Consider the following 15401-nt stretch of genomic DNA (forward strand, 5'->3'; position numbering starts at 1 on the left):
TCAATTTACAATTTTAGTCCGACCATTATTGTCGTTTGTAGTGTTTGTCAAAATTTGTCAATTTGATATGTTGGTAAGTATTTTACGATTGGACTGAGAATTTTAAATAAAAAAAGTAAGATGACTTAATTTTTAACTTTTCAAGTACAAAATCTAAATATCAAAATTTGTCAAAGTACAGTGACTAACAAAATAATTTAACCATTTCAAACAAGTGAAGAGTATAGGGACTGAAATCAGAATTAAACCAGTGAACACAAATGGGATTCCATATGATCATCGAGTCGTCGGTCTGCGTAAAATATTAGCGAACAAATAAAAAAGAAAAGCTAGTGGGTTTTGTTTGGATGGTTGGCTTTTATTTTTATTTTTTGTTTTATTTTTTTTTTGTGGAGAAGAGAAAACAACGCTATTTCGCCTTTATCAAAAAATCAAATTCTTTTTTAGTAAAAAAAAAAAAATCTCTCTGAAAATAACCGTTTTTTGGTTTCTCTGGTTTTTCTGTTACGAAGGAGGAGAGAGGGGGCAGAGGTTTTTTTTTTTGCGAAAGTGACGGCGTGGTTTTGAGACGGAGGAATGAGAGTTCCGGCGTGGAGGTGGTGCTAACGTGACAATAGTGGTGATGGAGGAAGATGGCTGCTGAATGGAAATCATTATTCGATGCAGGAATTCGATGTCCCGAATAGCATCAGCAGTGGCGGTAGCTGTGACTGAAGGTACCTCGCTTTCACCGTCGTTGAATCAAGGTCTCCCTCTCTTTTTAATTATCGTATGTTTTTTATTTATTTTTATAATTGTTATTATATTATTTTTTCGCTTTTATTTTGAGATAAATGCAATATTGCTATTCATATGATTCTCTTGGTTATTTGAATTGCCATTTATTTTTACTTCAATGGTGATTTTCCAGTTTCATCGTTGTTAAAATCCCGTTATTCGCTAAATTTTAAATTTTAATAATTAGTCTAAAATTCTTAATTGCAGTTAAATTATTGTGATAAAAGTGCAAATTCTGCGGTGATTTTTGTCTTATGAGGGTTTTTTTCTTTATTGATTTATTTTTTTCATTTATGCTTTATTACGTAGAAAACAGCTTAAGCTCTTAAACTCTTTTTTTTATTAGGATTATTTTGATTATTGCTTTTACTGCTTTTTCAGTGCTACTTATTTGTCTGAACAAGCATATAATAGAAAGCAAAATTATGGTTAAAAAGTTTTAAAAATGACAAAAAAGGTTTAATTTTGACGTGGATAATAAGGATTTAAATTGCGGTTGTAGACGTATATGTGGTCGTATAGCATTTATCATGATTGCAGATGTAATAGATTCTATATAGTGGTCAATTATGGTGAACATCAATGATGAATATCTAAAGAACGAGATAGTGGTGAATCGAAAGGAGAGTTCACATTGAACAAGCTTATTCCAGACATAATCACATGTATTAGGTTCCAAAAGGGTGGTGAATTGAAACTCTTTTCTCTGATAACGTTTCTCTTTAGTTAAACCCATTGTTGTGTTCTGTTGCTTGTAGCTTCTGCTAAATGGATTCATTAGTTTAATGATTTTACTTTAACTCTCTTTTGAACTGTTACTCTTTTACCTATTCCATTTGTCAGTACTTTTTTAAGTTTTAAGCACTGTATCAATTGAACCAAAATTGTTCACTAGACGAGACTATTCGTATTCGAATTAGATTTGGACAGAATTTTTGTAATTAATTTCTAGTATTTAATTTTTTAAAATAATTATATGAACTTTGAGTTTGGTCCGGATTTGACCCAAATCGAATTTGAGCAAGCAAAATTTAAAAAAAAAAAAAAAAGAGGGACCACGGGTGGGACCATTTACAGGTTTATGTACCAATATTCTAAGAAAATATCTTTATAGTTAACAGAATATTGGTACTTTTATTTCTCTTTAGAACTTTTTGCAATGAGCATAGTTAATCTTCATGCTTTCTTCAACACTGAGTTTTAGAAAAATGAAAATTTTTTTTGTTGTAAACTTTCTCAAATTAGTTAAAAAGTAGCTTCAATCTACGAAAGGAGGAAAAGAATATAAAAAAGTTTCATAAGGCCTTTTATTGATGCCTTAGAAAATATGGAATAGTGTCTTTTTCCTCGAATAATTTAGCCAATGGGGCTTGCATAAGTCAAAGGTCAGAGTGAGTTTCTTACTGCTGCATGCCACAACCTTGCTTGTTGTATGTTAAGTGAATATTTTTACAAATTGAAAATTTTTGATACCCCTATTTCTTTGATTCTTTTTTTTTTTTCATGTGTTTGCTGAACCTACTTTTTAAAAATTATTTCAGATGTTATGTGGCAAATGAACTTAAGATCCAGTGAAACAATGGAATCTGGTTACTACCCAGAGCGTCCTGGGGAACCAGATTGTTCTTATTATATTAGGACGGGCCTGTGTAGATTTGGAGCTACATGTCGTTTTAATCATCCTCCTAACAGAAAGCTGGTATAAACCATGGTTTGTTTGGACAATTCTCATGAATCCAGAGTTAATTCTTTGAGTATCTCTTCTTTTTTTTTTTTTTTGTGCATTCTTCTTATCATAATTGTGGTTAAGGCGTTATTTATTTACATAAATTTTGATACACTAAGAATTCGTGCTATATAGATTTTGGCGTATTCATGTATTCATGTCGTGCTTGTGTTATTATTATTATTTTGTTGTGTCGTATTCTCGTTATGTAACTGCATTGCAAATTCAGTATTACCAAGTCTATTTTTAGTAAATGCCGAAGAGCTTCTCAAGTTTATTCATGTTGTCTATTATTGGTAAATGCCAAAGAGCTTCATAAGTTTATTCATTTTAGAAACCTTTGATTATTATATTTTACATGATTTTATTCACTGGTAGTTGGAAGTTTTTGACACAGGAAACTTTTAAACAAGGGTCTTTTCTACTAAATCACTCTAAAACAGAATTCATTGTAGGAAAATTTATAGAGTATTAGATCCTCAAGAGATAAGATTGTTCCGCATATGCACACATGTAAACACTTGCTGCTACCAACATGGGTATACTTCATCTGCTACTGTCATTTCATTTCAACTTTGTCCCACTACTCATATGACTTTTTAGATATCAATTGTCATTTAAAATATTTATTTAGACTGTATCAAATTTCAGGCTATTGCCGCTGCTAGAATGAAAGGAGAGTTTCCAGAAAGAGTAGGACAACCTGAATGTCAGGCATGTACTTATTCCCTGTTTTCCCATGTATTGACAATGTTGCTACTTTTACATGCGATTTACAATGTGCAATGTATGATTAACAAGAAGTATAGTAAAGTAAAAGGTTTATTTCTCTTTCTAGTAGTTTGGCATAGCAATCAAACTTTAGTCTGAACCCTCAACTGGTTTAGATGATTGGCTCATCCTAAGATTTTTCCTTTTTGTTCTTGTATATTATTTTCACTCTTTCTGATGTTATTGCATTGGAAGCTCAATTTCAGTCTGGACTGGTGTTATCAAGGGGTACATCTAGGCGTGCCAGTTAACAAAAGTGCCTTACACCCTTTTGGGTGAGACACTTTGATCTGGTGATTGCCTGGTCCATCTAGGCATGCTTTTTTATAAGGCTATATATATATAAACCCAGCCTAATTGAAGTTCTCTTAATTTATTTTATTTTTAACTTTATTTTTAATTATTTATGTCTATACTAGTGAGAAAGAAGATAATATGGAACTTTCTACTTCTCAATATTTGAATATTCAAACAAAAGACATCATACCATACGGAAATTTGTATATTGGCCAACAAAAGAAAAATAAAATTGTATGTTTTATAGTTAAACTTGACCACTACTTAGAGCTTATTATTATTGTTATTAATAATAATACACATGGACATAATACAAAAGCACGCATATATACATATTGCATTTCACTTAAGTCAGGCAAGTGCTTTTTCTTTCACTTTGCTCCATGGGCAATATAAGGGCTCTAGTGCCCAGAGTGTGCCTTGTACCCTTGACAGAACTGATCTCGATGGAAGCTACTCTTTTTTCATTGCCTTATATAACATATGAGATTCTATGTCTCTCATTTTTATGCATGCTTGGATCTGAAAACTGACATTTTGCTCTTATAACTGCTGTGCAGTACTACCTGAAAACAGGAACTTGCAAATTTGGAGCTACATGCAAGTTTCATCATCCTAGAGAACAAGCAGGGATAGCTGGGAGAGTTTCCTTAAATATTTTGGGCTATCCTTTTCGCCCGGTCTGGATTTCAGTTTTTAACTTTTACTCCTTGCAATACAATTTTTAATGATATATATTTTTCTTTTTAAATCTCAGGTCTCTTCTAACATTATTTTTGTATTTTACTTTGTCTTTCTAAAAAAAAGTTCCAATTTTTTTAGTTGGATTAGTTTTAGCAAAAGGTGGAAAACGATACCATTCTGTAAAGCTTGTCCAATTGTACAGTCCTATCAACTAATGTTAATTGGTTTAACATTTAGACCCAATACGTAGAATGCACACACAGACAAGGATTATGAAATAAAATTTATAGCTTGCTTTGAACTTTTCCTCTTTTTAGTTGAGTTATGAATCTGTCCTTAAGTTTAAATATGGATTGCATGAACAAAAACACTGCTGAATTGGACCATTGCTGGCGTCAAGATTGATATTGAGTTGTTGTATAACTTTGGACCTCATTTGGTCAAGATGTTTTTTTTCAATGGTTGGTTTCTAACCTGTGGAGTTTTTCAAGGTTATTGATGTTTGATATGTTTAATGTAACTTGTTTTCTCTTTTCCTTCATACAGAATGAGACTGAGTGTGCTTATTATCTAAGAACCGGACAATGCAAGTTTGGGAGCACTTGTAAATTCCATCATCCTCAGCCAACTAATATGATGATTTCATTGCGTGGCTCTCCTATTTACCCAACTGTCGCTTCTCCAACCACTCCTGGTCAGCAGTCATATCCAGGAGGGATTACAAATTGGTCAAGAGCATCTTTCATTCCTAGCCCCCGCTGGCAAGGTCCTTCAAGTTATGCACCTCTGATTTTACCCCAAGGGATGGTATCAGTTCCAGGGTGGAATGCTTACAGCGTAAGTTTTTCCTCTAGCTTATTACTAGTGTGCATGGCTGTTTAGTGTTTACACATGGTTGGCCAACATTAATGGTGATACATGAGGCAAATTATGAGAATTATAGTTTTCAATATGCTAATACTTGGTGTTTGGAAAATAATAATATTTGTTTCTTGAGTCAAGCTGAGCATTACCAGCCTTCTTTGAAGTTTCTTTTATTGTTGATGACCTTTTTAGCTTCTCCTGGGCCCGAATAGAATGCATTTGGAGCAGACTGTAATGATGCTGAAATTTCTTTTAAAAATGTATCTGTGATTGTTGAATTACATGACTATTTAGAAAGAAATGAAATTGAATCAGAAAATATGTAGCTTAATTTTTAACTTATTTGCTTGGCTGCTTGTTTCTACAAAGGCCTTGAATCTATCACCTTGTGATTACATTATCCAATGTATGCTATAAACCAGAACCTGTCCACACATGTATTTCAATTGAAGAACAAATTTTTTATGGTAACTGAACTTTTATGCCTGTTTCTAGAGCTGATTGTTTCCCCCTAGTAGTTTGATTGAAATGGCCTGATGGCATCTCTAACTTTGTAACTGTATCAAAATGCCTGAGAGCATACTTTTACTCTATTGTTTTTTGTTTATGGATAGAAGTTGTACAGAATTTGGGTTCTGTAATTTATTTTCCCTTGGACTAATAAGCATTTATGCAGCATGAAGTTGTGATCAATGAGAAGTGCCACCATTAATTATCCATTAGGAAAAGAAGTGCTACCATTCTTATACTTTTCATTTCTCCAGGCATCAGTCTCTTCTTCAGAGAACCTGCAGCAGACAAATGGAAATAATCAAATCTATGGAACCTCAAACCAGAATGAATCGGTGACTGGAGGATCTCAAGCATCCTTTTCTCAATTTCGTTCTGGGTCTGTCCCTATAGGCTTTTATGCATTGCCGAGGGAGAATGTATTTCCTGAGAGACCTGGCCAGCCCGAATGCCAATTTTACATGAAGACCGGAGATTGTAAATTTGGAGCAGTTTGTAGGTTTCATCACCCACGAGAGAGAGTTCCTCCTGCCCCTGATTGTTTGTTGAGTCCAATAGGCCTCCCTTTACGTCCGGTGAGTTTTGCAATTGGTGGTAACTCCATCTCAGTTTGTTTCTGAATATAGATCCATTTAAGTTATTAGGCTGCTTATGAAAAGCTTAGCCTTATGCTATGTAAAAATATATCATTCCCTTCCTATTACCACCTTACATTGGCCTTTTCTTTTTCTTGATAAGCTTGGTTTCCTAATTGTAGGGTTTTATTTAGAGCCAATCTAATAAATCTTGCTTGTTAGAAAATGGATATTTACTTTGATACTGTTGCTGGGCAATTGGTCATTCTGTAGTTCCCATACTAAAATATTAAATTAGATTAGACGTAGTTGGCGTACAAAATAAGTAGTTGTGTATTGACGTAGGACAAAGGATGATCACCCTGCATCTTTTTTGAGGTTTTAGTGAATCAGGATTTAGGGATTATTTTTGGATCAAAAAGTCTAAGGCTATTAGACAGCAATTGAGTTTTGACTGTGAAAGGTGCTGGAATTAAGAATTAGTTCCCAAGATTTGAATGTTTTGTGTATCTGATTCTTCATCTCTCATATTCATTGAGGTTTGAGGTTAGCTTTTGTCTTTTCATTGTCTTCCTTGCAATATTCCCATTGTTTTTACGGTGCACATGATGTCATTAGACACTAGTTTCATTGTTTCTAACCTGATATCTTTTACATTATTGATATTGCTACTTTTGAATTTTAACAGGGAGAACCTTTATGCGATTTCTATTCTCGATATGGAATCTGCAAGTTTGGTTCAAGTTGCAAGTTTAACCATCCTATGGGAATTTTCACGTACAATTACTCCATATCATCTCCATCCGGTGCCCCTGTACACCATTTCTTGGGGTCTTCTTCAGGAACTTCTGGGTTAAACCTGTCGTCGGAGGGGCTTGTTGAATCAGGCTCTACAAAGCCCAGGCGAATTTCGCTTTCAGAGAATAGGCAATTGTCTTCTAGTGATGAAAATATTGATGCAGAGGGATAAACACTGCAACATGATAGGAGCTGATTACAGTTGACAATCTTTTAGTTGATGAGGCAGAGTAATCTATAAATTTATTTCCCATTGTTGGAGATGTTCACAGTTAATGTCAAGTTGATTATGTTCTTTTAAAATACACAATTCAGTTGACAGTTGTGTCATCTGAATTTCTTGTATAAATCTGAAAATGATTCCACATTTGGTAAAACCTGGTGAACAGTTCATCTGTCCCGAAACTCCTTTTACTTTCTATTTTTTTTTTTTTTGTGTTATGTTTCTTTCACAGTATGGTATACGAGGCATTGCTTTTGCAGTTTTTAAGCCTCTCCCTTGTTTTTTTCATGAATCTTCATCTAGCTGCTCTATTTAAGATTTCCAGTCTAAGCCTGGCTTTCAAATGCCTGATCGAGTAATGTTCAGCCACTCTGCTTTGTCCATACAGCATAGCTTCTTCATTCATATTGTACTGTCATACTTCTTCCTACTGTCTCCTTTTTCTTCTCGGTTCTCACATCTGCAGACATTTCTGAATCTCAGATTTGTTACTTGAGGTAATAATTGCTATATTCATCTATCTGGAGTAATTCTCATTTTTTACTTTTTTATCATATGTGAGAGAAATTGTCAACCTGAAGTATAAATGAGTACACACTTCATTTTTCTGCAAAAAGAAGTGGAACATTATTATGTATATTGTCAGATGAATTCTTTGAACTCTTTCGAAACTCCCGAAGATCTTACCTCATTATACTCGAGTCACTGAAGATGAGTCTGCAAGTCATTCCAATAGAATCTCATGTTTTATGGGATTAATGTATCTTTACCAAGAATCACTCTTGTTTTTGCGGGAAGGCTTCTGAATAAAATATTCCAGATTTCTATCAAATACACTTGACAAAATCATCTCAGGTATAATTTCTAACGTACAAACTTGTGTGTTTCTGTGTGTTATTTGTGTGTGTATATATATATGTATAATATATATATAGTCTGTTTAGGGAGAAAGAAGTTCTGAAATTATTGGCAAAATTCACTAGTTTCAAATGTAAGCTTCTACTTCGTGCCAATGTTTGATGTGTCTTTGCAACTTTACATTCATGACAATCTAATTCTATCTAATACTGTCTGCTGGATCTCTTTGGAAAGTTCAAGTTTTTAGGTTGTAATGGTTGTGTTTCATTGCAACCTTGGTAGTTCTGTTTTCTACTTACAAACAGATATTATAGGATATAGAATGTTTGAGCTCCTTGTGTGTTATGATATTGTAACTGTTCATTTTCTTTGGACTACTCTTATTCAATGCCATGTTCGGCAAACCACCTACATGCTAACACAGACTTTTGAAATCTGACAAAACCTGTCCTTTAATAGAAGAAATTTATCTTACTGCATCAGTTCTATCTACAAGTTTATATTGTCTTAGAAGTTCAGGTCTGCATTTAAACTGTTCTCTGTGAACGCAGTTTATCAATTTTAGTTGTTTGCACCAACATTTCTGTATAGGGATTAAATTACTTAGTTATATCATCATTCAAATACATGTAAAAAAATTGAGCATACCCATGTTGAATAAATATCGATATCTGACACTTACCCTCATGTTTGCTGACCATGTAACATGTTATGAAATACTTCCCGTTTTCTGGGTAACAATTTGGATCATGCATTCTTTAATCTAACATTAGATCAAGCATGTTGCCATTTTGATTGTAGATTATGGATAATCAGGGTGCTTATTGGATAAAAGACCAAACTGCTAAAAACCAAAGTTGAGGAACCAAGTAAAGCTTCATATCGAGCTTGTGGTCTCAATAAGAACAGCTGGCCATTGACAACAGGTTCTTTTTTTCTCCCTACTATGTTTGATTTCATGATTCTTTTGTCATCAATATGTTGGTTTAGAAAATCTGATCTTTCATGCTACAATCTTGTGTCCTTCACTCATTATTATCATGTATTTGGTTCATCTTGCATTTTTCTTTCCAACAGAAATTATCTCGATTATTATCGTTGATGTTTTTAGGCTTTACAAACAGGATTAGCCAGTGACATCCATCACTTAAGATATGTTTAAAAAAAAAAAAAGAATTGAGAAAGAAATGTAACATGTGAAAGTCTTTTAATCTTGTTTGTGAGTTAACTTCAGTCTTAATGTACCAATTATGATTTTTTTTTAATGATGTTTTCTTGATTCTCTTTCTCACTACAATTCGTAATGAAGGGAGAAACAGTTAAGTAATTTTATATTTTGACATGTTTTTATGAATTTTGGAAATAAATAATATTTCACAATTTTTGAAAGTACACATACTTAAATACTTTTTGGAAGTATTTTGAAATTTTTATTGTTCTTTTTAATTTTATGTTGATGTTAAAAGTGTATATAATTTCTATTCCATCAATAAAAATTAGATTGGATCTAGAAATTTAAAATATATTTACTTCAATATCAAAATCAAATCAAAGGGTTTATGAGTAAAAATCGTTTAACTACAAAATAATTTAAAGGTTTATTTAAATAGAAGGTAATGTAGTTTAAGGATTTTTATTAGTACATTTGCTAAAATGAATCTAGATTTCAAATTTTCATATTTTTCTACATGGTAATGAGAAAAAGGTTTCATTTCAAGTATTAGAAAAAGTAAAAGCCAACTTGAAAACTTTAAAGGCCTCACTTAATCATATGATTTGGAATTGTCATGGAATCTACCCTTTAGCCTTATAAAGCATTTAAATCAAGAGTTTCCTTTTTTCATCAACAAGTTTGCTATTCCAAAACAAAGGAATTTTTATTTGGGTAAGTATAAAAAATATATATGAATTTTGATTTAATTTGTAATTTGATATATGAAGTTTGATTTTGTGCAATCTTATATAGTAAACTTGATTTTGGTTCAAATGTATACAAAAATTTTGATTTTTTCAATTGTATACATTTAAATAAATGAATTCATCAATTTATTTTTATATCGGTAAATATAATTATTTGTGCATAAAATACGTAAGCGTAAAATTATGTTATAGTGACAATGATGTTGATTGTTTATAAAAGTTGAATAAAATCAAAATATCATGAATAAAATTGCACAAAATCTAAGTTTACATATAATATTGCACATTGAACAAAGTTCATATGTAATTTTGAGATTTATTTATTTTAATTATTTTATTAGAATCAGTTTTCAAGTATTGAATTGAATAATTTAATTTAGGGTATGCTTGGATAATACAAAATAATTGAATGAAAGTGTAATTACTTTGGTAAAATAACTCTCTTATAATTACAAAATATTGTAATTCCCTAGATGTGTTTAGTTGACAAAGTGTAATTATATTGTAATTTTCTATATCATATTTGGTAGTACAATTTGTAATTACATAGTTACATAATTCATTTTTAAAATAATTACTATAAAAATTATTAGTATGATAAAATAATTTCTAAAAAATAACAAAAATGAAAATCAAACCATTATAAGTATTATGTTATATTTGTTGGGTTGTTCACTCTTTAATATTTAACCTATGCTCTTTATCATCATTTATTGGTCTTTAACCGAGTTCATCATCATTTGAATTTGAATTTGCATCATTAAAATTATAAAGATCTACTTCCACGTACTCTTCGAAGTATGGATCATTTTAATTCTACCTATAATTGAAGTTATGAAATATGCAATATGCTAATACGACCCAAGTTTTTTTTTATGCTATATTAAGGTGACGTTAATATGGAAAATAATTTTTTGGAAGAACAAATGTCTTTTCAACTATATTTCGAAACTTTTAATGTCTCAAATTAAAAAGTTCTTAAACTATCTATGGTGCTTTTGTCTGGCACTTTTCTCTCAAATAGTATCATATTCGAGGATATGGTGCAAGAAAACATTTCTTATTGCATAATTAGATCGATCTTATAATATTTAGGATTATAGTCCAAAGAGTTTGTAATAATTATAAAAATTATATAAACCTAACGTGGAAAAAGACTTAATTTATATATTATAAAAGGGATATAACCTAACGTAAGTAAAAAATAATACAAAATTTATAATACATAATCTTTATAAAAATTATAAATTGTCCATACCTTTCATAACACTTCTTATAAATAATATAATTTTTTGCTATAATTTTAGAAAGTTATTTTTTATAAAATGATAAAAAAACTACAATATTTTTATAAATAAATATATTATAGCACATTTATAATATGTGAATTATATTTTATAAGAAATTTTTTGTCATAATTATCTTAAAGACTAAATGCGTGTTCATATTTATAATATAATTTTATAACTTATAAAATATTTTTTAAAATTAAATCTAGGTGTAATCACTTGCGTAATTACTCCTATTCTCATTCTTCCATTGAGAATTAGGCGTGTTCATGCTTATAATATAATTTTTTAACTTGTATAAAAATATTTTTAAAATTGAATTTGGGTGTAATTATTTGTATAATTACTCTAATTCGATGGAATCCATCAATTACAATGGTTGCCCAAATATATCACTTTTATGTAATTATAAATAATTTCACACATATCTAATTATTAAATGACTTTCTAAACACAACATTAATAATTAACTAATCCACACTTTGCACGGTAAAAAATTTAACTTGAAAACTCAAAATGACATAAAAGAAAATGATTATTGATATTTGAAATAAAAGTTTATTTTAATGCAATTATAATAGGATTATAGTCGCATAATTAAGTAACATAAAAATAACTCATGCAAAAATTCAATTATAATACGTTAAAAAATTCGCATATATGAACTAGATTTTGTGACACTAGCGAAAGAAAAATATTTTAATATTATTAACGCATTTTCCATTACTATATTTATAATTTGTAATTTTTATTTAAAAATGATGTTAAAATATAAAAAGAAAAAGTGTTATAATAATATTATTAATTATAATTTAAAATAAATATATAATTAATTTATTAATCTGATTAAAAGTAACATTCACTCGATAAAATGTTTAAATATTAGTATAAAATAATATATACAAAATAATAATAATAGATGTATAATTCGATAAAAAGAATGGCAAAAGGAATTTGCAACAATGAAAAAGAAAAAGTAGTGTCGCTTGAGAAAAAAGCAGGTCACGACGACCACCATAATTGTCTGCAAAAGCAATTATTTATTTTATCGATGCTGTCGAACTGCTGCTTTTTTTTTCCCTTGCACGAAGCTCGTGCTCTTATTTGAGACCGACGGGATACATAGTCGGTTAAATTGAAAATCAAATCGGTATATTGATTTGGATGTAGGAATTGAATAGTTTTTTATTAAACAGTTTGAAATCAATGGCTGTATCAGTTGAATATTTTTCTTTAAATTTTTATGAAAATTTTAATTATTGTTGAATTGATTAAATAAAAATTTGATGATTATTAAAATATTATTTCTATTCTAATAAATTTATTTAATTATTTCTATTCTAATAAATTTATTTAATTTTTATTCTTTAAAAGATGCATGATAATTTTAACCTCAAAGTATATCAAATAATTATATTTTTATAAATTGAATTATTGTTTTATGAAAAATAATTAGTCTATATATATATGATAAATGAACTTTCGTTAACATTTTATTGTAATAGTAGTTAGAACAAAAATAGGCAAAGTAAAAAAATAAGAACAGAAAATAGCTGATAGAATCGATCTTTGTTAACTTAATTTAAACACAACTATAGAGGCTCATTCAATAAATGATTTTATTCAACAATCGTTCAGATTATCTATTGGCTTAAGGCCAATCTACCTTTACACAAAGAAATAATTGTAACCCCAATACCAACCTCAATTGTCACAAATCACTCACTCAATTGTCTCACAATACTAGCAATAAATTCTCAAGTGAATACCTAAAAAAAGTCACAAAATAATCACAATAAAATACAGCAAAACTGTCGACAAAGACACTCAAAAATTACTCTTGATGTGAGGCACAAAACAATCTGTTTATAGGCTTCTTCAAGTGGTCAATCAACAATGTTTTGATAAGCTTTAAACTTTTATTTAAAAGTTGAAACTGTCGTACTAGTTATCTTGAGTATTTATCAAATAAAAATGTTCATAAATCAGTCTTCCAACTGCTTCAAACCTCTCTTTAAAAAATCTAATATTTATCTCTAAAAAATAGCTTTTAATAATAAAACTTTCATACTTATCCAATCATCTCAAGTAATTCAGTTGGGAGTCTTAACACCCTAGTCGACCTATGCTTCTAGTTTTGTCAAATATGTTACATTCAAGTGGCCCAAACTCAACACAAATAAAACCTATTCATGGCTTAAGTCGATGGTCTAAGTAGAGAAACAATTTTGTTAAAACATAACATGAAACGAGTAGGGATGACAATGAAGTAAAGCAGGATGGGGTAAATGTTGCTAAATCCACCGCTACTCTACAGTTGGTATACTTTGCTCCAACATCTGCCCTGCTTCATTGTGCATGTATAATCTTGAAATCCACTACTATATCTATGGATGTTAGATGCATCCATTCCCACTCAACTGCTTTGCTTTAGTTTAATTTTTCTATTTATTTTAATATTTTTAATATTTTTAAATTCATATAAATATTTAAACATAATTCTTAGAAAAATATTTGAGTATAAAATATATGAATTTTATAATATTTTATTATATTTTAATATTTTAATAATTAATATATATACAAAAATAAAATAATAATTTCGTATAATAGTTTCTCATCCCTCTGATGTAAAAATAATAATTATAATTTTTTATTTATATGAATAATACAAGAATAAAAATGAAATTCGGCAAATATATACAAATTTGATGCAGTGACTACCATCAATCGGAGTGAAAATTAGTGAATTTATTTTTTAAATTTCAAATGATTTCATTTTTATTAAAAGTTAAATTAGTCATATATGTAAAAAAAAATGTTTATTAGTTAAATAAGTTAATTTTTTTAAAAATTTAGAGAAATAAGTTATTTTTAGAGAGTTGTGTGAAAGCCCGTTTTACTAGGTACGTGTTTTTCATAGTAATGTAAAAGCGCACTCAGTTGAGTAAGAAAAAATGTGTCAAATTAGACGAATTTTCTTCACAAATCCTCTCTAAAAACGAACTATTTCTTTAAATTTAAATAAAACGATTTATTCGACCAATTAATTTTTTTTGACATATTCAATTAATTTAACCATTATTAAAATATTTAAAAAAAAGGAATAAAATAGAAAATAATTAATTAATGGGGGTGATGCTAAATGTCCACAACAAGTAAATAAAAATAAAAAGTAGGAAGTTTGAACTGATGAAAAATGCTAGCTGTTCTTCAGTCTTCAGCCTAGCTTCTAATTAACTCAAACAAATGCTTTAATTTGCTTTAGTCATGTGATTCACATATATAAGATTAATTGCACTAAACGTCCGCACTTCGACTTTAAATTATTATAAAGCTTTATGATGTTCTTGTTAAGTTCTTAAAATATTATTGTTATTTCAATTAGGTCCTTTTATTAGCTTAGTTGTGAATTTAAATGTTAAATGTGCTAGTTTGAATTAGACATGAAGTATGACTCACAAATTAAATTACAAATACATGTATACTTATTGGATAATTTGAATGATTTATTTAAAATAAATAAATTTATTGAAATTTAGGAGGGTTATTTTATATTTTAATACATCATATCCAAGTTGTTCTCGGAATAAATATACAAGTGCTTATAAATTGTTCCGTTTGTTTTAAATATACTATGTGCCATATTTGAGTTGGCATTTAAAACCCCAAGCTAATGTTTAAGCTAACCAAAAAACTTGATTGATAAGATCAAGGCAGAAGGTAAGAAGAACTAAAAAATTTAAAAAATTGTGATTAAGCCTTTTAATATTTTTTAATTTTTATTTAGATCCTTTAAAAATTTTAAAAATTTTAATTAAGCCTTACAAAAGTTTCAAAAATCTTAATTAAACTCTCGAAATTTTTGAAAATACTCATTAATTTTCTTATTTTAAAAAATAATTAAACCCCCTAAATTTTTGAAAAATTCTAATTAAACATCAATTTTTTCTGAAATTTTTAAGTAGATCCCAAAACTTAATGTCACATCATCGGATATGATAATGATAATTTGATGACTCCATTAAAAACATTTTCAAGTTCAAAAGCAAACTCTTTGAGGACGTTCCGTGAAATTAACCCGATATGTTTTTTTTTTTGGGTAAGAA

General features: G+C 29.4%; 1 protein-coding gene across 9 annotated transcripts; it reads left to right on the top strand.

The window, feature by feature from the left end:
• Positions 1–225: 225 nt before the first annotated feature.
• LOC108468830 (zinc finger CCCH domain-containing protein ZFN-like) lies at positions 226–7492 on the top strand. Of its 9 annotated transcripts, XM_053018186.1 has the most exons (8): positions 226–350; positions 513–746; positions 2319–2476; positions 3155–3217; positions 4132–4251; positions 4802–5092; positions 5884–6204; positions 6893–7492. In XM_053018186.1, exons 2-8 carry the CDS (start codon positions 644–646, stop codon positions 7172–7174), a joined length of 1338 nt encoding a protein of 445 aa, XP_052874146.1. In that variant the 5' UTR covers positions 226–350; positions 513–643; the 3' UTR covers positions 7175–7492. The 9 variants fall into 9 exon arrangements, with proteins under 9 accessions (XP_052874146.1, XP_017625178.1, XP_017625179.1 ...); XM_017769689.2 differs by having other exon boundaries at positions 240–746; XM_017769690.2 differs by having other exon boundaries at positions 240–716.
• Positions 7493–15401: the final 7909 nt, after the last annotated feature.

Source organism: Gossypium arboreum, chromosome 8, assembly GCF_025698485.1.
Source record: "Gossypium arboreum isolate Shixiya-1 chromosome 8, ASM2569848v2, whole genome shotgun sequence".
Taxonomy (NCBI): Eukaryota; Viridiplantae; Streptophyta; class Magnoliopsida; order Malvales; family Malvaceae; genus Gossypium; species Gossypium arboreum.

Coding starts and splice junctions, on each gene's coding strand:
- LOC108468830 (XM_053018186.1), top strand. CDS start 644: ATGGAAATCATTATTCGATGCAGGAATTCGATGTCCCGAATAGCATCA. Junction 2,477..3,154: donor ATCCTCCTAACAGAAAGCTG/GTATAAACCATG, acceptor ATCAAATTTCAG/GCTATTGCCGCTGCTAGAAT. Junction 4,252..4,801: donor TGGGCTATCCTTTTCGCCCG/GTCTGGATTTCA, acceptor TCCTTCATACAG/AATGAGACTGAGTGTGCTTA.